General features: G+C 40.4%; 1 protein-coding gene across 2 annotated transcripts; it reads left to right on the top strand.

Annotated features, from left to right (window-relative positions):
* Positions 1 to 6: 6 nt before the first annotated feature.
* GDE1 (glycerophosphodiester phosphodiesterase 1) lies at positions 7 to 20,344 on the top strand. Of its 2 annotated transcripts, none has more exons than XM_021672320.2 (6): positions 7 to 401; positions 5,779 to 5,950; positions 11,531 to 11,636; positions 14,716 to 14,808; positions 17,313 to 17,524; positions 18,775 to 20,344. In XM_021672320.2, exons 2-6 carry the CDS (start codon positions 5,844 to 5,846, stop codon positions 18,920 to 18,922), a joined length of 666 nt encoding a protein of 221 aa, XP_021527995.1. In that variant the 5' UTR covers positions 7 to 401; positions 5,779 to 5,843; the 3' UTR covers positions 18,923 to 20,344. The 2 variants fall into 2 exon arrangements, with proteins under 2 accessions (XP_021527995.1, XP_012320085.1); XM_012464662.2 differs by having other exon boundaries at positions 5,775 to 5,950.
* Positions 20,345 to 20,722: the final 378 nt, after the last annotated feature.

The raw sequence follows: 20,722 nt of genomic DNA, 5'->3' as shown, positions 1-20,722 counted from the left end.
GTCGCCATTGTGCGGCGCTGGTCCCCTCAGAAGGTACCCGTTGCGGCCAGTGCTTTGGGCCCTCCCCCTCGCTTCTCGCTCTCCTGCCGGGGGAGCCCGGCAGGTCCGGGACTCCCGTCCGTGCCGGTGCGGGCGCCAGCATGTGGCTTTGGGAGGACCAGGGGGGCCTCTTGGGCCCCTTGTCCTTCCTGCTGGTGGTGCTTTTGCTGGTGACGCGGAGCCCGGTCAATACCTGCCTCCTCACCGGCAGCCTCTTCGTCCTGCTGCGCGTCTTCAGCTTTGAGCCGGTGCCCTCCTGCAGGGCCCTGCAGGTGCTCAAGCCCCGGGACCGCATTTCCGTCATCGCCCACCGCGGCGGCAGCCACGACGCGCCCGAGAACACGCTGGCGGCCATTCGGCAGGTGAGCCCCCCACGCCTTGCGCCCCTCGGTCCTCCCGAGAGCTTGGACTTATGCTTTAACTTCCCAGGGTTCCCCTATTTTCTCCTGACGGCCTTCCCACTTCCTCATTCATCCACAAGTCACACTCCTGGCCTCTGATCCCTCCCAATGTCTAGAGATCTCCCGACTTCAGGTTTTATATTTACAGACGACAGCAGATATGTATAAAGTTTCTGTGCGCCTGGCGCTGAGGTTACAGCCAGGAACAAGGTCAGATGGGTCCCTGGTTTACAGAGTGTACATTGGAGTCGGGGAGGCAAGCCTTAAGTAAACAAGTAAATAACTTTAAGAGAGTGAAAAGTGCAATGAAGACATCAGATAACGAGATAAAGAATGACTGGAGGAACTCTAGGGGAAGAGTTTTGCTGTTTTATTTAGATGGAGTAGTCAAGAGAAATCATCTCTGAAGAAGCGACATTTGAACAGAAACTGGAATTATAAGGAGCCAGGCAGGTACAGAAGGTCGTGAGATGGGAATAATACTGCAGCATTCAGGTAACAGAAAAGGCAGTGTGTGGCCTGACTTCAAAGACTGGTGTGTGAATGAAGCAGGAAATGGGTCCAGTCAAATAGGGTCTTGGTCAGTAATTAAGGTTAGTCTAAATAGATCACCCTTCACAGGATGTATCTTTGCTTGTTGTCTAAATTACTTCGAGTCATCCCCTTATCACCTTTCCCCCAAACACACACATTCACACTTGCACAACCCTTGCAGCTGGACTAATATGTTTTTGCCCCCTCCTTTACACAAGGCACGCCTGTAACTTTTGATAACTCTCAGCTCTTAGCATTCTCCTGGGTTCATAATAATGACAGCTTACGGAGTGAGAGGGCTTTTTCAGTGGATTAGGCAATTTTGCATCTGTGTAAATATATCTGATTCTTCCTTCCCTTTCCCCGCTCTAATTTTTTTTTTTTTTTTTGACAGAGTGTCACTCTTTTACGCAGGCTGGAGTGTTCTCGTGCCTCAACCTCCTAAGTAGCTGGGATTACAGATGCCCACCACTACACCCAGCTAATTTTTTATTTGTAGTAGAGACAGGGTTTCACTATGTTGGCCAGGCTGGTCCTGAACTCTTGGCCTCAAAGTGATCTGCCCGCCTTGACCTCCCAAGGTGCTAGAATTACAGGCGTGAGCCACCACACCGGCCTCCCTCACGTCCTATTTATTTATTTATTTATCTGAGACGGAGTTTCGCTCTTGTTGCCCAGGCTGGAATTCAATGGTGTGATTTTGGCTCACCACAACCTCTGCCTCCTGAGTTCAAGCAATTCTCCTGCCTCAGCCTCCCAGGTAGCTGGGATTACAGGCCTGTGCCACCACACCCAGCTAATTTTGTATTTTTAGTAAAGACGGGGTTTCTCCTTCTTGATCAGGCTGGTCTTGAACTCCCAACCTCAGGTGATCTGCCTGCCTTGGCCTCCCAAAGTGCTAGGATTACAGGCGTAAGCCACTGTGCCCAGCCCATTTTTCAATTTTTAATTTTAATTTTTTTTTTTTTAGAAAGAGTCTCACTGTCGCCCAGGCTGGAGTGCAGTGGTGCAACCTTGGCTCACTGCAACCTCTGTATCCCAGGTTCAGGTGATTCTCCTGCCTCAGCCTCCTGAGTAGCTGGGATTACAGGTGCCTGCCACCACGCCTGGCTAATTTTTATATTTTTAGTCGGGTTTCACTGTGTTAGCTAGGCTAGTCTCAAACTCCTGACCTCCAGTGATCCACCTTGGCCTCCCAAAGTGCTGGGATTACAGGCATGAGTCACTACGCCGACCCCTGATTTATAATTTTAATATTTTATTTATTTATTTTGAGACAGAGTTTCACTCTTGTTGGCCAGGCTGGAATGCAATGGCACAATCTTGGCTCACCGCAACCTCAGCCTCTCTGGTTCAAGCAATTCTCCTGCCTCAGTTTCCTAAGTAGCTGAGATTACAGGCGTGAGCCACCGTGCACAGCCAAGATTTATACTTTTAAAGCTGCACTCTGGCCCATGTGAAGAATGTACTGTGGGTGTAATTTCATTCCTTTGCCACTGTTTATAATAGTGTATCTGTTTTTGGAATACACTTAATTCACATTTCTCAAGTTTTTTCCTCTATATCTCATTTATAATCTACCAGAAATTCCACCAGTATCAGAAATGTATGTATGTATGTATACATTCGACTTTACAGATACTTTTATTTTTGAGACAGGGTTTCTCTGCCACCCAGGTTTGAATGCAGTGGCACGATCTCAGCTCACTGCAACTTCTGCCTCCTAGGTTGAAGCAATTCTTGTGCCTTAGGCTCCTGAGTAGCTAAGATTACAGGTGTGCTCCTCCATGCCTGGCTAATTTTTTTTTTGTCGGCGGTCGGGGGGAGGTTTAGTAGTGATGGTGTTTTGCTATGTTGGCAAGTCTGGTCTTGAACTCATAGCCTCAAGTGATCTACCTGCCTCAGCCTCCCAAAGTGCTGGGATTACAGGCATGAGCCACCGCCTGGCCAACTTTAGCAGTACTTCTATGTTATTCCAGTAATTGAGATAAAAAGATGAACCCCTGATTCCAATTCACATGTTAGTATATATAGGAGAAATTGCAAGTTCAGTTCCACACCTGAGTAAATAGTCAATAAAGCAAATATTACGATAAAGGGAGTCACAAATGTTTTGGTTTCCCAGTGCATATAACAGTTATGTTTACACTATATTGTATCTATTAAGTATGTGTGTATATATGTACGCACATATACACACATATATATAAGTTTTCATCAGTGGTTCCTGGGTCATAACTCTCATAGCCCTTGCTACAGTCTTTTGTTAGGTGTCCTAGGCCTTAGGAGCAGACCTCAGGAAATAGAATCTCTCCAACCTTCTCCTGCTCTCTTTTCACCTGCCCCAAGGCAGAACTGGAATCTTTCCCCATCTTTCAAATTGTAAGTCTTAAGATCCTCCTCAGAGAGGGACCCCCACCCTATACCCTGGGGGAAGGAATGCTGACAGCCTGAAGCTTCCATAAAAATCTAAGAGGAATAAAAAAAAAATTAAATTAAAAATAACAAAGAAAACCTAAGAGAACCTGAAACCAATTGGTCAGAAGTTCCAGAGTCCCCAGCTTGCTATTTGTGTCTGGAGGAGGGTGGGGTGCAGTCTTGGGGACCAAGCCCTCAACCTGTGATCTGATGCTGTCTCCAGGTAGATAGTGTCAGAATTGAGTCGGAGGATACCCAGCTGGTGTCCACTACTTGTTGGTGAGGAAAACCCCCACATTTTTGGTTACAAAGTCGGGTTGATTGTTACAATGTGAGAGCAGAGGAAAAACATGATGTGTTTTTCCAAAATAGTTGTACATCTGTATTACGTGGGAAAAGGGAAAGATTTAAATAAGGCAGAAAAATCTCCACCCATAAAGGACATTATTGATAAATTTGACTATATTACCTTTAAAGATGTGTTTAAAAGGGCCAGGTGCAGTGGCTCATGCCTGTAGCCCCAGCACTTTGGGAGGGGACATAATAAATAACAATGGCCAACATTTATTGAAATCTTAACTATTCACTAGCACTAGTGCTCTGTGTTGTTTATGGGTACTTAAGTAAAAGCCTATAAGGGAGTGACATGGGAATGATAAACACCAACTTTAAGATGATAATTACATCTGGAGAGGAAAGGAGGAGAATGAAAGGGAGAGTTTTCAGCTATATCAGTAGTGTTGATAGTAAAATCGACACTACAATCAAAAGCAGATAAGAGTGTATCCTAGCTTGTGCAGCCCTGGGCAAGTTTCCTACTCTTTCTTTGTCTCAGTTTTCTCATCTGTTAAATGAGAATATTAATAGTACTTGCTTCAGAGTTTTGAGGATCAAATGAGTTAATACATTTAAAGCACTTGGAAGAGTGCCTGGCAAATAGAAAAGGCTCAATAAATAATAGTTTGTTTGTTTGTTAGGGCAGAAAGAGATTGAGGAAAACAGGTTGAAACATTCACATATTAAATCTTTTTTATGCTATATGTTTGCAATAGACCATGACTTAAAATTTTAAAAATTAGGCCGGGCACTGTGGCTCACGCCTGTAATCCCATCACTTTGGGAGGCTGAGGCGTGTAGATCACAAGGTCAGGAGTTTGAGACCAGCCTGACCAATATGGTGAAGCCCCATCTCTTCTAAAAATACAAAAATTAGCCAGGTGTGGTGGTGGGCACCTGTGGTCCCAGCTACTCGGGAGGTTGATGGAGGAGAATTGCTTGAACCCGGGAGGTGGAGGTTGCAGTGAGCCAAGATCGCACCACTGCATTCCAGCCTGGATGACAGAGAAAGACTCTGTCTCAAAAAAAAATTAAAATTAAAAATCTTGATCATGGCTGGGTGCAGTAGCTCACACCTGCCACACCTGTAATCCCATAGTTGAGGCAGGAGGATTGATTGATCTCAGGAGTTCAAGACCAGCCTGGGCAACATGGTGAAACCCCATCTCTGCAAAAAATATAAAAATTAGCTGGCCTTGGGGGCACTTGCCTGTAGTCCTAGCTACTTGGGAGGCTGAGGTGGGAGGATAGCTTGAGCCCAGGAAGCAGAGGTGGCAGTGAGCTGAAATCATACTACCGAACTCTAGCCTGGGCAACAAAGGCAGATCCTGTATTTTAAAAAAAAAAAAGAAAGAAAGAAAGAAATCTTGATCATAATGAGCATTTCACATCTTTATTGTGATAAGGAAGCAAACATTAGATAGTGTGTCTCCAGAGGAGCATGGCTTGTGTAATTTAAGGTTCAAATTCCCTTTTTAGATAAATTCTAATCTACCTCATCAAGCTTACCAACTTATTGGCCAACAGTCAATGCTACTTACATAAAATGTGGTCTGTCCTAGAAGTAGGTGTAATGTCTTTGTGGTAGAGGGTAGAATTGAACCACCAAAAACTTGACTCATTCATGCCAAGGTACTGAAATATCTGACTACTCAACAAACATAGGGTAATCATCAGAACTGCCATCCCAATGAAGAGTGTAGGTAAACAACGGAATTGTCTAAGTATTCGTAAGCCATTGATGACCCACATAGTTAAAGCATCCAGAGAAAACGTAAGTTTCTGAAGTCTCCCAGTCTTCCACTGTGAAAGTGAGAAGAGTGGGGAAATTAAAGTTTTTAAGGAATCCATCAACTAGGAGTTGAAGTAAGGTTGTCTACACAGGAAACAGAAACAGGTCAGGATTGCTATTTGGTGGAGGAAGCAGAAGGAAAAGGAATCAATAAGGACAGCTATCTTGGCCATCCCTGCTGGTCTTTTGGGGTGGTTAGATGTAAAATGATGTTTGTGGCCATTTGACAGTAATATTGTTGATGTTTTTTTAAGGCAGCTAAGAATGGAGCAACAGGCGTGGAGCTGGACATTGAGTTTACTTCTGACGGGATTCCTGTCTTAATGCACGATAACACAGTAGATAGGACGACAGATGGGACTGGTCAATTGTGTGATTTGACATTTGAACAAATTAGGAAGCTGAATCCTGCAGCAAACCACAGACTCAGGTAAGTAGTTTATTGTCACTTAAACAGATCTTTTAGCTTTTATTGGAAATGACAGATGGACACTGGTGCCTTCTAATTACATCTGCCCCAGGAGAATTGTCTTGTTTTCTTTTGAACTGTACATAGGTCTCCTAAGTAATAAGCAGGTGCCAGGAACAACAGAAATACAGAATTATATTTTCAGTCTTTCCCACTGAGGATAAATTTGGCTTCAGAATTATTCTCAAGATAATACTCTGTCTTGTCACTATGGAATCATGAGGCTGAAAGCCATTGCTTGGCAATCTTTTGCCTTCAGGTGTACCAAGAAGCAAATTATATATTTTATATATACATATATACACACACACATATATATATTAATATATATACACATATATATATTAATGTATATATAAAAAGCTTCCAGTAATAGTATAATATCACATTTTAACTTAACCCATTTAATTCTTCTGATCCTCATAACAAACTTCTAAGGAATCAGAGAACTGTAGGAATAGAAAGTATCCTAGAAATCACCTAGAATAGCACTTTGCAGTAGAACTGTAGACAGAAAAGAATATAGGTACACTTGAGAATTACGAGTCCAGGTTGCTGGAATTGCTCTTGACCGTCATCAGATATTTTATTGTTCTGCTTATCCAAGGGAAAGGCTGGTTTAAATATGATAATGACATTGCAGCTAATAACATGTCAGGTTCAAAGTTAATACTTAAAGCAAAAATGCTTAGGGTCATCATTGCCCTTAAAAGTCCTTTAAGGGAGCACTGAGTTCATTTCTCTGGAATATGTGTATCCTAGGAAAAAAAAATTGTAATTTTCAAAAAATCCCTTAAGATGCCATAGCAAAGGCAACACACCATCCCAATCTTTAAGACAACCAGTCTTTGCTCCACTATTGGAACAGAGTGTGTTTTCTATGATTGAACACTAAATGAAGTAATTGGCTTATGTTTACGGATCATGTTGTGGGGAAAAAAAATAGATATTTTCTCTAGAATTATGCTCAATATGATGAGATGCTTGTCTTGAGAAGAGAGTAAGGAGGAAACTAAGATCAGCCAAAGGAACAGCAAATTCAGGTGTCCCATCTTAAACTCTTGGGGAATAGAAATTGATTAGAATGGCTGGGATAATTGCCTGTAATGTTTAAATTATCCTTTTTTTTTCTTAAGATGGAGTTTCGCTCTTGTTGCCCAGGCTGGAGTGCAATGGCGCGATCTCAGCTCACTGCAACCTCTACCTCCTGGGTTCAAACGATTCTCTCACTTCAGCCTCCTGAGCAGCTGGGACTACAGGCATGCGCCACCACACCTGGCTAATTTTTGCATTTTTTGTAGAGATGGGGTTTCACCGTGTTGGCCAGGCTGGTCTTGACCTCCTGACTTCAGGTGATCTACCCACCTCGGCCTCCTAATGTGCTGAGATTACAGGCTTGAGCCCACTGTGCCTGGCCTATCCTTAACCTTTTTTTAAAGTATGATCTTACAGTTGAAATAATGCAGTTGAATTAGCATAAGTTAAATAATAATTTTATTATGAGAGAAAAGCTGATTTCTTTTCTATCAAGCACTTAGCCTTCATTTTCTTTATCAGAAAATTATGTATTCAAAAATTATTTTAAACAGTTGCACTTAAATAAATGCACAATATAGTCAACATATTTATGTATTCCTAGGAATTTCCCCTGCATAGGGTTCTATTAGAGAAATTATAATCTGAAAATTAAGTCTCTGAGTTTTCCAAAGGTGGCATATATTCTGCCCTTTGGGGAGCAGGGTTATTAATAATGTTATTAATTCAATGGAAATTCAGTGATTTATTAAAAAGTTAAATGTTTTTTGTTGTTGTTGCTGGTCTTTGGTCAAGAATATCTGTATTTGAACACATGGAGGTTTCTGAATGATGGAGCACCCAGAAAGGGCATAGAAGCTTTCCGCCCCTTTCCCCCTACCTCACCCTATGCATCTCTTCATCTGTATCCTGTGTAACATCCTTTATAATAAACCTGTAAATATGTTTATTGGAGTTCCACAAGCCACTCTAACAAATTAATTGAACCCAAGGAGGAGGAGGTGGGAACCCCAATGTAAAGCTAGTGTCAGAAGCACAAAATCACCAGAAAAGGAAACCAAATCAAAACAAAACAAACAGAAAAATAATATCCATTATACAATGTAGGAAACTAAAGACCATCAATCTCTAATCTCTGTGCTTAGGTATCTGTGTGCTTCAATTCTACTCATCTATGAGTCTTGTGTTTTCAGTGCTCACTTATTAACAGGATACGAATTAAAAATGTCTTGGGCACCAGTTGTCTTAACCTTTATAAAAGTGCTTGTTGCTTCTTACACAATTACAGCCTAACCTACTTGTGGGTAAAAGCAACCATAGTGAGTTTGAAGGTCTCATGCAATAAAAGGGAAGTTTATGACTGCATTTAGTCTGTACTTACTGGATACTTTGTTTTGTCAGTCCCAAGTACAGCAAACTCTGGATAATATGTTTAAATACTACCTCCATGATTCTTTCGACCTTCATATCAGCTTTGCTAAATATGGAATGGTTGACTAGCTAGAGCAGTCAGGAAAGAGAAAGAAATAAAAGGCATCCAAAGAGGAAGTCAGATTGTCCCTCTTGGCAGACAACATGATTTTGTATGTAGAAAAACCTAAAGACTTCACCAGAAAACTGTTAGAACTGATAAACCAATTTAGTAAATTTGCAGGATATAAAATCAGTAGTATATCTATACACAAATAATGAACTAGCTGTAAAATTAAGAAAGCAATCCCATTTACATAGCTACCAAAAATAAAAAAATAAAAACCAATAAAATACCTAGGAATAAATATAACCAAAGAGGTAAAAGACCTGTACAAGGAAAACTACAAAACACTGATGAGAAAAATTAAAGAGGACACAAACAAATGGAAAGACATTCCATGGTTAGGGGTCAGACGAATTAATATTCTTAAAATGACCATTCTACTCAAAATAATCTACAGTTCAGTGCAATCCCTATCAAAATATCAAAAACATTCTTTGGAGAACTAGAAAAACAACAATCCTAAACTTCATATGGAACCATAAAGAAGCCCAAATCACTAAAGCAATACTGAGAAAAAAGGACAAAGCTGGATGTATCATACTACCTCACTTGGAGATATACTACAGAGCCACAGTAACCAAAACAGCATGGTATTGGTATAAAAACAGACACACAAAATAGACACGTTGACCAATGGAATACAATAGAGAACCAATAAATAAATCCACATATTTACAGCCAACTGATTTTCCATTAAGGCACCAAGAACATACAGTAGGGGAAAGGACACTCTCTTTAATAAGTGGTACTGGGAAAACTGGATATCCACATGCAGGAGAATGAAACTAGACCACTATCTCTCACCATATTAAAAAAGTCAGCACAAAATGGATTGAAAGTTTAAATTTAAGACCAGAAACTATAAACCTACTAGAAGAAAACACAGGGTAAAGGCTCTAGGACATTGGTCTAGGCAAAGATTTTATGGCTAAGATCTTAAAAGCACAGGTAACAAAAACAGGCAAATGGGACTATATTAAACTAAAAAGTTTCTGCACAGCAAAGGAAACAATCAACAGAGTAAAAAGACAACCTATTGAAAGGAAAAAAATATTTGCAAACTATTCCACTGACAAGTAATTAATATCCAGAATATACAAGGAACTCAACAGCAAAGACAATAATAATTCCATTAAAAACATCCACCCAAATCCTCATTTGAATAGACATTTTTCAAAAGTGGACACACAAATGGCCAACAGGCATATGGAAAAATTCTCAACATTACAAATTATTAGGGAAACACAAATCAAAATCACAATGAAATATTCAGTTAGAATGGCCATTATTAAAAAGATTTTTAAAATAACAGATGCTGGCGAGGATACAGAGCAAAGGGAACTCTTATATTCTGAATGTAAATTAGTGCAGCCATTATGGAAAACAGTATGAAGGTTTCTCAAAAAACTAAAAATAAAGAACTACCATACAGTCTCATAATCCCACTAGTTGGTATCTATCCAAAGGAAAGGAAACTAGTGTATCAAAGGCATACTTGTACCTCCATGTTTATTGCAGCACTATTCACAATAGCCAAGATATGGAATCAACTTAAGTGTTTGTCAGTGGATAAATGGATAAAGAAACTGTGATACATATACTCAGTGGAATACTATGTAGCCATAACAAAGAATGATATCCCATCATTTGCAGCAACGTGAATGGAACTGAAGGTATTATGTTAAATGAAATAAGCCAAGCACAGAACAGGAAATATTACATGTTGTCACTCATATATGCGAGCTAAAAAGTTGATCCCACGGAGGTAGAGAGAATGATAGTTACCAGAGGCTGGGAAGGGTATGGGGTAGGGAGAAGGGGAGAATGAAGAGAGTTTAGTTAAGAGTACAAACATACAGTTAGAAGACACAAATTCTAGTGTTCAATAACATAGTAGGGTCATTATAGTTAACAATCTGTTGTATATTTCAAAATAGCTAGGAGATTTGGATGTTCCTAACACAAAGAAATGATAAATATTTGGAGTGATGGACATCCTAAAATACCCTGATTTGATCATTATACATTGTATGCATGTATCAAAATATCACATAAATATGTATAAGTCTATAGCAATAAAAAAGTGGAAAAAATGTAATTTGGTTCAAATTCTTACAATGGGACAGGCACGGTGGGTCATACCTATAATCCTAGCACTTTGGGAGGCCAAGGCAGGTAGATCACTTGAGGTCAGGAGTTTGAGAACAGCCTGGCCAAAAACACGGTGAAACCCCGTCTCTACTAAAAACACAAAAATTAGCCGGACGTGGTGGTGCCCACCTGTAGTCCCAGCTACTCAGAAGGCTAGGGTGGGAAAATCGCCTGAACCCGGGAGTTGGTGTTTACAGTAAGCTGAGATTGTACCACTGCACTCCAGCCTGGGCAACAGAGCAAGACTCTGTCTCAAAAAACAAACAAACAAACAAACAAACAAACAAACAACTCATTCCGTCCTTGGTGACGACAGCAAAACTCTGTCTCAAAAAAAAAAAAAAAAAAAGATTTCTTTGGCCAGGCGCAGTGGCTCACACCTGTATTCCCAGCAATTTGGGAAACTGAGGTGGATGAATCACCTGAGGTCAGGAGTTCAAGACCGGTCTGGCCAACATGGTGAAACTCTGTCTCTACTAAAAATACAAAAAATTAGCTGGGTGCGGTGGCACACACCTGCAGTCCCAGCTATTCAGGAGGCTGAGGCAGGAGAATTGCCTGAACTTGGGAGACAAAGGTTGCAGTGAGCTGAAATCATGCCACTGCACTCCAGTCTGAATGACAGAACAAGACTCCATCTCAAAAAATAAAACAAAAAATCTTACAGTAAATGATCCTTGGACTTTGCTTTGGTGGAAGAAAAGAAGTTGGAGAAAGCATTCTTTCCCTTTGATTGGGCAACATTTGCAAAATGTCTGTTACAATACAGTTTCTCTCTTTCTCTTTTTTCCTACAATGTATTTTCTCCTCTCTTACAGGAATGATTTCCCTGATGAAAAGATCCCTACCTTGAGGGAAGCCATTGCAGAGTGCCTAAACCATAACCTCACAATTTTCTTTGATGTCAAAGGCCATGCAAACAAGGTATAGTTTAAACCATGGACTTCACTTTATTAAAAAGCCATCTGATTTCATTGATAGTCATTTCTGAAATTATAACTATTTTGTTATTTATTCTTCTTAAAAATTATTTTTATAAATTATATTTGTTTAATGGAAGTGCACAATGCAGAAATCTATATTTAAGGAAACAGTAAATTATGGAACTTTTTAACCTTTTATGGAACCTTTACAAAGCTTCTGATATTCAATAACCAGCACAAAATAGAAGAGTCAAGTTTCTATTATTTGCATAAAGCACATACAAAAGATATTAAGTAAACAGTAAAAAGGTACTTCTAGAAAAAACCACTTAAGTAAGCTCATAAAAAGGAATTCAGGAGTTGTACACAAGACCAGTTTTATCTAGCCTAAAAGTTAAGGGCCTTATATGGACAACTATGCACTGCATTTAAAGAGAATTTTATTAAAAGTCTCTAATAGTTAACAGAACATATTAAAAGCTATATTAAAAGCTTCTCATAGTTAACAGAACATATAGCTTTTACATAGCGTATCCCTTTGTATAATTTCTATCTGTTATGTATAGTTTTGTTATTCATTGATTTTAGCAGATATACTTTTATCAGAAAATCGTTTATTTTCTTTAAATTTTAGGGCGTGCACTTTTACTCATAAGAACATATTATTACAGTGAAAATCAGTGGGAAAATTATGATTCCAATTGCATTTGTTCTCTTATAACCAGCTTTTCAAGTGCAAGTGCTCTTTTCCCAATTTGGGCAACTTGAGGATTTTTCCTCTAGCAGTATTAATAATCGGTAACAGTCATCTACTGGTTAAGAATTCTGATAAAGCCCATTTTTTAAAATTAATCCCATGGTATCACTGAAACCATTTGTTAAAACCAGCAATGGGCCAGACATGGTGGCTCCTGCCTGTAATCCCAGCACTTTGGGAGCCCAAGGCGGGTGGATCACCTGAGGTCAAGAGTTGGAGACCAGCCTGGCCAACATATTGAAACTCCATCTCTACTAAAAATACAAAAATTAGCTGGACTTGGTGGCGGGTGCCTGTAATCCCAGCCACTCAGGAGTCTGAGGCAGGAGAATTGCTTGAACCGGGGAGGCAGAGGTTGCAGTGAGATGAGATCACGCCATTGCACTCCAACTTGGGCAACAGAGTGACACTCTGTCTCAAAAAAAAACAAAAAACACCTGAAATGTGGCCTTAGACTCTAATTTTGTTATAGTTAACTCCCATTTTTGAAGAAATAAAAGAGCATGGTAACTAATTTGTTATTCTGGTAAACTGATAGTTGTATATGTCTACGTTTTCCAATCGGTCTGTGTTAGAATCACCTGGAATATCTATGTTAAAATACAAATTCCTGGGCTATTCTCCCTAGGGAAGAGATTCTGAAAATGTCTAGGGTGGGCTCAAGGAACATGTATTTTTAATGAGCACCTCAGGTGCTCCTTGGTGATGTTGCAGCCCACATTTGAGAACCCTGATAGGTCCTACATTTCACTCAAAGTAAACTGAGTTTCATGCTTATCCTCTTAAGAGTCTTTCTTTTTTTGAGACAGAGTCTCACTCTGTCACCAAGGCTGGAGTGCATTGGTGCAATCTTGGTTCTGCAATCGCAGCATTGGTGCAACCTATGCCTCTGGGATTCAGGCAATTCTCCTGCCTCAGCCTCCTAAGCAGCTGGGATTACAAGTGTGCACCATCATACCTGGCAGATTTTTGTATTTTTAGTAGAGATGGGTTTTACCATGTTGGCCAGGCTGGTCTCAAACTCCTGGCCTCAAGTGATCCTCCTGCTTTGGCCTCCCAAAGTGCTGGGATTACAGTCATGAGCCACTACACCTGGCTTCTCTTGAATAATTTTTAAAAAGAAGTAGAAATTTTTTTAAAACATCTAGCTATTTGTGTTTTCTGGATGGGTACTCATGGGTGTTCAGCCAAGACTGGGCAGAACATAGTGACCTAGTTCACCAAGATGGTAGTAGAGAGGGGCAAGTGTAGGCAACAAAGCGGAGCTAGTAGAGAGCACGGCAGCCAGGATCATGGGCTTTGGAGTCCAACAGACCTTGACTGAGCTCTTACTACAGGGTAACCTTAACATTGATGAGCTTCAGTTTCTTCATGGGTAAAATGGGGATACTAAAGTCAATTACCACATAGTTGTTCTGAGAATTAAATAATGTAAATGCGAAGAGTTTACAGTGCATGTCTTTGTTCAAACAGCAAAGAAAAAAACAGCATTAGTTCTATAGCTTGCCTTCTTGCATTAGTGAAGAGGAGGCATGACATGAATAATCTGTGTTCTTTTTTATTTTGGTGGGGGAATGCATTTTGTTCATCATATTTGGTTAGGAGTATGTGTGACATTCCAAAAATTAGCAGTGTTTCACAAATTATGCAGCAGCACCATTGGGTCCCACATGGCTGGTGACTTTCTTCTTGTTAGCTGTTATTGATGTCACTTCACTAGGGGTTACAAAACAATGTTTAAATTCTATAATGTCTTCTTCATTTCTTAGCTAGACTACTATAAAAAGAAACTTTTGTTCACCTTGTGAAGAACTGGGAGCCCCTTAACTCTTCCCAGTCCCTCCTACCTCTGCCCCATTGCTTCTCCCTCCATATTGGTGATGGGTGATGCATCCCCTGGACTAAGAAGTCTACCCTCTGTAGTTCCCAGACTAGCTGGCTCAAGTTTCATTTGGAAAGGGCAGAGAGTGATAGAGTTGTGGGTACAAAAGGAGTTTTCATAGTGGCTAGACTAGGGTATGAGGCAAGGAAAATTTTGCGTCTGGCCTACGGCTTACCACACTTTTCAAAAATATGACCAAAGGGGTGAGGCCCTCAGAGGGAATAAAGCAGCAGTACCCCAGCTTCTTCCTTTTTTGCTGTTGGTGTGAGTTTAAAATGCATCCCAGTGGATAGCAGACTCTGCCAATACTTTCAGCATCTCTATTTCTAGTAAACTTCTGTTTTATTCCATAGGGTTGTACTTAATATATGATAGTTATTGGCCGGGGCTATCTATCACATTTTAATCAATTTTAAATATACGAATCTCTTTATTTTACAGGCTACTGAGGCTCTAAAGAACATGTATATGGAATTTCCTCAACTGTACAATAGTAGTGTTGTCTCTTCTTTCTCGCCAGAAGTTATCTATAAGGTAACATTTAGGATTTTTCTTGTACATAATATTAGCTGGGCTGGTGGAGATAATAGCAATGGGCTGTGTAAGCATAGATAAATGCCTATTAATTTGAACAGAATCAGGGTCACAGTTGATAAGCTCCTCTTTTAAACTAACGAGAAATTCCAGAAGGGGAGTGTACTCATACCCCTTACAGAATGCCATGATTCCTCTTTTGCCCCTTCTTTTATGTTGTTCATAGGCTCACTCAGATTACTGTGGTAAAATTCTCAGAACAGAAAAGAATTATGTAGCCCCTATTTCTCACCAACTAACAGCAGGACATACCTTTAATAAAATAAACTCTTAATTATGGAGAATCTAAAACATGCAAAAAATAGAACAGTACATTGTATCCTGCTTTAACTGTGATCCAGGTCATTTCACCCATAACCCCATTGTTCCTCCCCAGTGTTATTTTGAAGCAAAATGTATCATTCCATCTATAAAATTGCATTAAGAATATTTTAAAAAGTGAATGCCTTTTTATTTTTTTAAAGGACAAGGTCTCCTTCAGTTTCCCAGGCTGTAATGCAGTGGTGTGATCACAGCTCACTGCACTCTCGACCTTCTAGGCTCAAGTGATCCTCCTGCCTTAACCTCCCAAGTAGCTGGGACCACAGGCACATGCCACCATGCCCAGCTAATTTTTTTTTTTTTTTTTTTTTTTTTTTGTAGAGACAGGGTCTCTCTGTATTACCCAAGCAGTTCTCCAACTCCTAAGCTCAAGCGATCCTCCTGCATTGGCCTCCCAAAGTACTGGGATTACAGACATGAGCCACCATGACCAGCCTAGAGATGCCTTTTTAAAAACATAACCACAATGCCATTGTCCCATCTAAAAATTAACAATAAATTCTTCATATTATCAAATATCCAGTAGTGTATAAATTTTGACTTGTCTCAGAAATGCCATGTTTTTTTTTTTTTTTTTCATAAATTGTTCATTTGAATAGGACCCAAATAAGATCTTCGTGTTACAATCGTAAATGTTTTTTTTTTTTTTTTTTAAATTTGAGACGGAGTACCGCTCTGTTGCCCAGGTTGTAGTACAGTGGTGTGATCTCAGCTCACTGCGACCTCTGGCTCCTGGGTTCAAGTGATTCTCCTGCCTCAGCCTCCCAAGTAGCTGAGATTACAAGCACACACCACCATGCCTGGCTAATTTTTGTATTTTTAGTAGAGATGGGGTTTCGCTGTGTTGGCCAGGCTGGTCTCAAACTCTTGACCTCAGGTGATCTGCCTGCCTCGGCCTCCCAAAGTGCTGGGATTACACACGTGAGCCACGGACCCAGCTGACAATTGTAAATCTTGAAACCTGCAGGTTCCATCTCTCTCTCTCTCTTTTTTTTTCTTTTGGTCCTTGTTTTGTATTTACTGAAGAAATCAGATTATTGTTTTGTAGAGTTTACTCAAGTCCAGATTTTGCTGATTATGCCATGATATGGTTTAATATATTTTTCTCCTTATTTTCTATAAACTGGTAGAGCTGGAAGCTTGCCTTGATGAGATTAGGGTTGGTTATTTATGGCAAGATAACTCTAGAGATTAGGGTGTTTTTCTGTCAGGAGGCACTTGACAACTGTTTGACTCCTGTTATTAGCTGCTGTTAATGCTCATTGCCCAGATCTGTCCATTTTCTAGGGAGTTACAAAATGTTGATATTTTAATTCTCTTACTTCTTGCATTAGCTGAAATAGTTCCATAAAAAGAAACTTTTCCTCCTCTACTATTTAGTTCCATAGCATTCTTCACCAGTGACCAACAAAGCATACACTGAAAAATTTTACAGTGAGGATAGAGCCTATCAATAGAAGCTATCATGGAGATGAATAGGGTCATGGGGCTTGCAGACACTTGGAACAGTGTTTCCCAAAATTGACCACTGAGTCCTTTAAAATATGTAAGACAATTCCCCCAGAGGAGCACAAGAGCAGAGAGTGAAGCAACTCTATCCACATCTCTCCATTTCTCCTTTGCTTTCTCCCATTTTCTCTTCATAATCCCTTCTCTCCCTTCCAACCTCACTTCCCCATCCCTCTGCCCAACCCTACAACTCTTTCCAGCCATTTGCTCTGGAAAGGGTCAAAACTAACCAGCCCATCTTGATTGACCTTGGTTCCATTCTCACTGAGTTTTAATTATGTCTGGCCAGGATTTAAGTCAGTATTCAATTAAAAGTTTATTCTTGTGACACTGTTAAAATTTGATCCTGAGGTGGTAATTTTCCCATTTTAAAGATAGGATTCAGTTTTTTAAGGATTGTGGAAAAAACATGTTCTTATGTTTATTACATATTAATGCTTTATATTCACATTATTTTCTCAAAGGGTTTATGATAGAGAACTTATTTAGTAGATACCGTGGCAGGGTACCAACTATGACCACCTCATCTGATTGAGCACATTGGCTAAATCTAAACTAATAAGTATTCAACTTTATATATGATCATTCTTTTACTTCCCCAAATTCCTTTTCAGATGAGACAAACAGATCAGAATGTAATAACAGCATTAACTCATAGACCTTGGAGCCTTAGCCATACAGGAGATGGGAAACCACGCTATGATACCCTCTGGAAGCATGTCATATTTGTGATCATGGACCTTTTGCTCGATTGGAGCATGCATAATATATTGTGGTACCCGTGTGGAATTTCAGCTTTCCTCATGCAAAAGGATTTTATATCCCCGTAAGTTGGAAGGTTTTTAATTTTCCCCAGACACATGTCCTGAATGCTTTTCTTTGAAAGGAAGGATTAAGAGAGTAGACATCCTGAATTGGTTCTGACCTACAAAGCTTACCATGCCTCTAAATTGGATTGTCAATTTAGCTTTTTAGGTAGGAAGAGTTCAGGCATATTTAACTGTTTTCAAACCAAGTTGGTCACATATTCTTGTTTTTTTAGTATATTTTGAAGAAAAAAAATGAACCTACAAAACTATGCTGAGAAAGGGATTTTATTTCTTGTGACTATTTTTTTTTTTTGAAAGACAACACAGGATCCTGGGTAGAACCACAGTGAAGACATCCTGTGGGTACTAACCTCCTACCTACAATCTTACATTATAGGCATTGCCCCATCTCTTCCAATAAAATTTCCATTTCCTAACCTGCTAGCAATCTCCAAATAATTTCTTTGGCAATTCTATATCTGTATATTTCAGCTGATTAGAGTTGTAAGTCTAATATTATTTCAGACATTCATGATTCAGTTCAATAAATATTTGGTAAGTGCCTATACTATTGTAAGGTTCCATATTGAGAAGCTGAAGGTGCAGTAGTGAAGAATCAAAGCCATGGTCTCTGCCCTCGTGATGTTTACAGCCAAGTAGGGGAGAGAGAGATGTTAATCAAATAAAAATCCAATCAATATAAAGTTAAAACTAGGATACAGGCTATGCCAGAAAAGACTGTGCACAGACTGTAATCTGATCTGGTCTAGGTTGTCAGAAACAGCATCCCCAAGGAACTGACAGGTAAGCTAAGATCTGAAGGGTGAGTGGGAATTGGAAGGAATCCAGATCTGAGAGAAAAATACATGTAATGTGCTGTGGCAGGAGAGAGCATGGTTCTTTCCAGGAATTGAAAGAAAATTAATATTCTTTCAATTAATTTAAATATAATCAGCACAGAAAAGAAAGGGGGAGTGTGGTGTGAGATGAAGCCAAGGAGACAGGTAAGGGCCAGGTCAGGCACACCTTCAGTGGCTGTGCCAGGACAGTTGTGGGTGGCAATCATTAGTGAGCTACTGAAATGTTTTAGGGAGGTTCATGGCATCCTGGGTTTTGGAACGGTTCCTCTGATCACAGTGCAGAGGCCAGGTAGGAGGCAAGCTCTGGGCACTATTGGTATGCAGTGAACACCATACTGAGTGGCGACTAGAGATTCCCGAGACAGCTGGTTATTATTCTAACAAGATTGGCTTTCCTCTTTCCCCAGGGCCTACTTGAAGAAGTGGACAGCTAAAGGAATCCAGGTTGTTGCTTGGACTGTTAATACTTTTGATGAAAAGAATTACTACGAATCCCATCTTGGTTCCAGCTACATCACTGACAGCATGGTGGAAGACTGTGAACCTCACTTCTAGACTTTTACCCTGGGACGAAATGGGTTCATAAACTGCCAGGGATCTCTTACAGGAATATCAAAATACCCTTTGTGCTAGCCCAGAGCCTGGAGCATCAGGTGACTCACACAGATGCAATAGTTGGTCATTGCATTTTTACCTGAACCAAAGCAAAACCCAGTGTTGCCACCATGCTCCATGGAATGCCAGAGTTCAACGCTGTTGCTCTTGAAAATCTGGGTCTGAAATAAGGCACAACAGCTCCTGCCCTGCCCCGCCCTGCCCTAGCTGAGGCACACAGGGAGACTTAGTGAAGATAAGCAGAGACTGAGTTGTACAATTTGGGAATGCAGATGTAAATGCATGAGACATGCATGATAACTCAGAGTTGACATTTTTAAACGTGCCACACTGACTTCGAGTATTTGTATTCAGCTATGTTAACATGTACTGTAGACATCAAACTTGTGGCCATACTAATAAAATCATTAAAAGGAACACTAAAGGAAAACTGTGTGCCAAGCATCATATCCTAAGGCATACGGAATTTGGGGAAGCCACTGTGCAATCCAGTGAGGCTTCAATGTGCAACAACCAAAATGGTAGGGAGGTCTTGAAGCCAATGAGGGATTTACAGCGTCTTGAATGGAGAGCAGCAAACCACCAGGGGGCAGAGTTGCACTTTTCTAGGCTTATTAGGAACCTCTGCAACAGATGTAATCATAGGCAATTAGAACTGGAAGAAACTTCCAAGGACATCTAGGTTTGTCCTCATGTTACAAATGGGGAAGCTAAACTCTGGAAGGGAGGGGTTGCCTCAAAAGTCACAGTTTACCTGGGCACAGTGGCTTATGCCTATAATCCCAGCAACTCAGAAGGCTGAGGCAGGAGGATTACTTGAGGCCAGACTGGGCAACATAGCAAGACCCCATCTCTAAAAAAAATTAACCAGGCATGATGGTACATGCCTGTAGTCCCAGCTATTTGGGAGGCTGAGGTAGGAGGATCACTTGAGCCCAGAAGTTGAAGGCTACAATGAGCCATGATTATACCATGGCACTATAACCTTGGTGACACAGTGAGACCCTGACTCTTAAAAAGAGAGAGAGAGAGAACTAGAACTTCTTGTTTACAGTTAGCCAGAAACTATACAAGTGGTTTAACATGCATTCTCTTAATCCATACAAAAGTCTTATGCAGGTGTTAACACTCTTTCTATTGATGAAGAAATGAGTCACTTACCCAAGGTGTCTTGAGTCTGGTACAATTGGCATTCAAATCCAGGTCAGTCTGCTTCCAGAGCCACTACCCTTACCCCTCACTGAATCTGCCTTTATATTGTTGAGCCTATGATCCCAACTCTGTGCTCTTTCCAATTTGAACTTCCAGGGATTTCACTGTGAACTAAGTAGCAATATTAAAATGAAGTTGAATTTTTAAAAATAGCAACGTTAGCTGTCTCCTCTAGCTTACCCCCTCCCACCTTTCAACTCCATCTGTGGCCTTTGTCCAGGCCCACAGCTTAGCCATGGCTTCCCTCCTGCATCCCTGCCATGGGTTACCACCTCACACTTGCAGCAGCCAAGTGATTTTGGAAGGCCACAAGTCCACACAGCTATATGACAATGAGAAGCAAACTTTGTGCCAGATTGTGTTGGCACAGGCATGATGGGTGGGCCTTGGTACATTTTGATTCAGCATTTGCAAAACAATTGTCTTGAATTTTAAAATGAACAAAGATTTGTTCATTGAGTGGGACAAATGTCTAAACTGCATGTACTTCCGTGCCATGGAAGTTATGACGGGTGAAAGGGAGGAAAA

The sequence above is a fragment of the Aotus nancymaae genome, unplaced genomic scaffold (assembly GCF_030222135.1).
Source record: "Aotus nancymaae isolate 86718 unplaced genomic scaffold, 86718_ANA_hifiasm-v0.15.2.pri h1tg000049l, whole genome shotgun sequence".
Taxonomy (NCBI): domain Eukaryota; kingdom Metazoa; phylum Chordata; class Mammalia; order Primates; family Aotidae; genus Aotus; species Aotus nancymaae.
The sequence above is the reverse complement of the archived record's forward strand: the minus strand, read 5'-3'. Positions and strand labels throughout refer to the sequence as shown.

Coding starts and splice junctions, on each gene's coding strand:
- GDE1 (XM_012464662.2), top strand. CDS start 141: ATGTGGCTTTGGGAGGACCAGGGGGGCCTCTTGGGCCCCTTGTCCTTC. Junction 5,951..11,530: donor GCAGCAAACCACAGACTCAG/GTAAGTAGTTTA, acceptor CCTCTCTTACAG/GAATGATTTCCCTGATGAAA. Junction 17,525..18,774: donor CAAAAGGATTTTATATCCCC/GTAAGTTGGAAG, acceptor CTCTTTCCCCAG/GGCCTACTTGAAGAAGTGGA.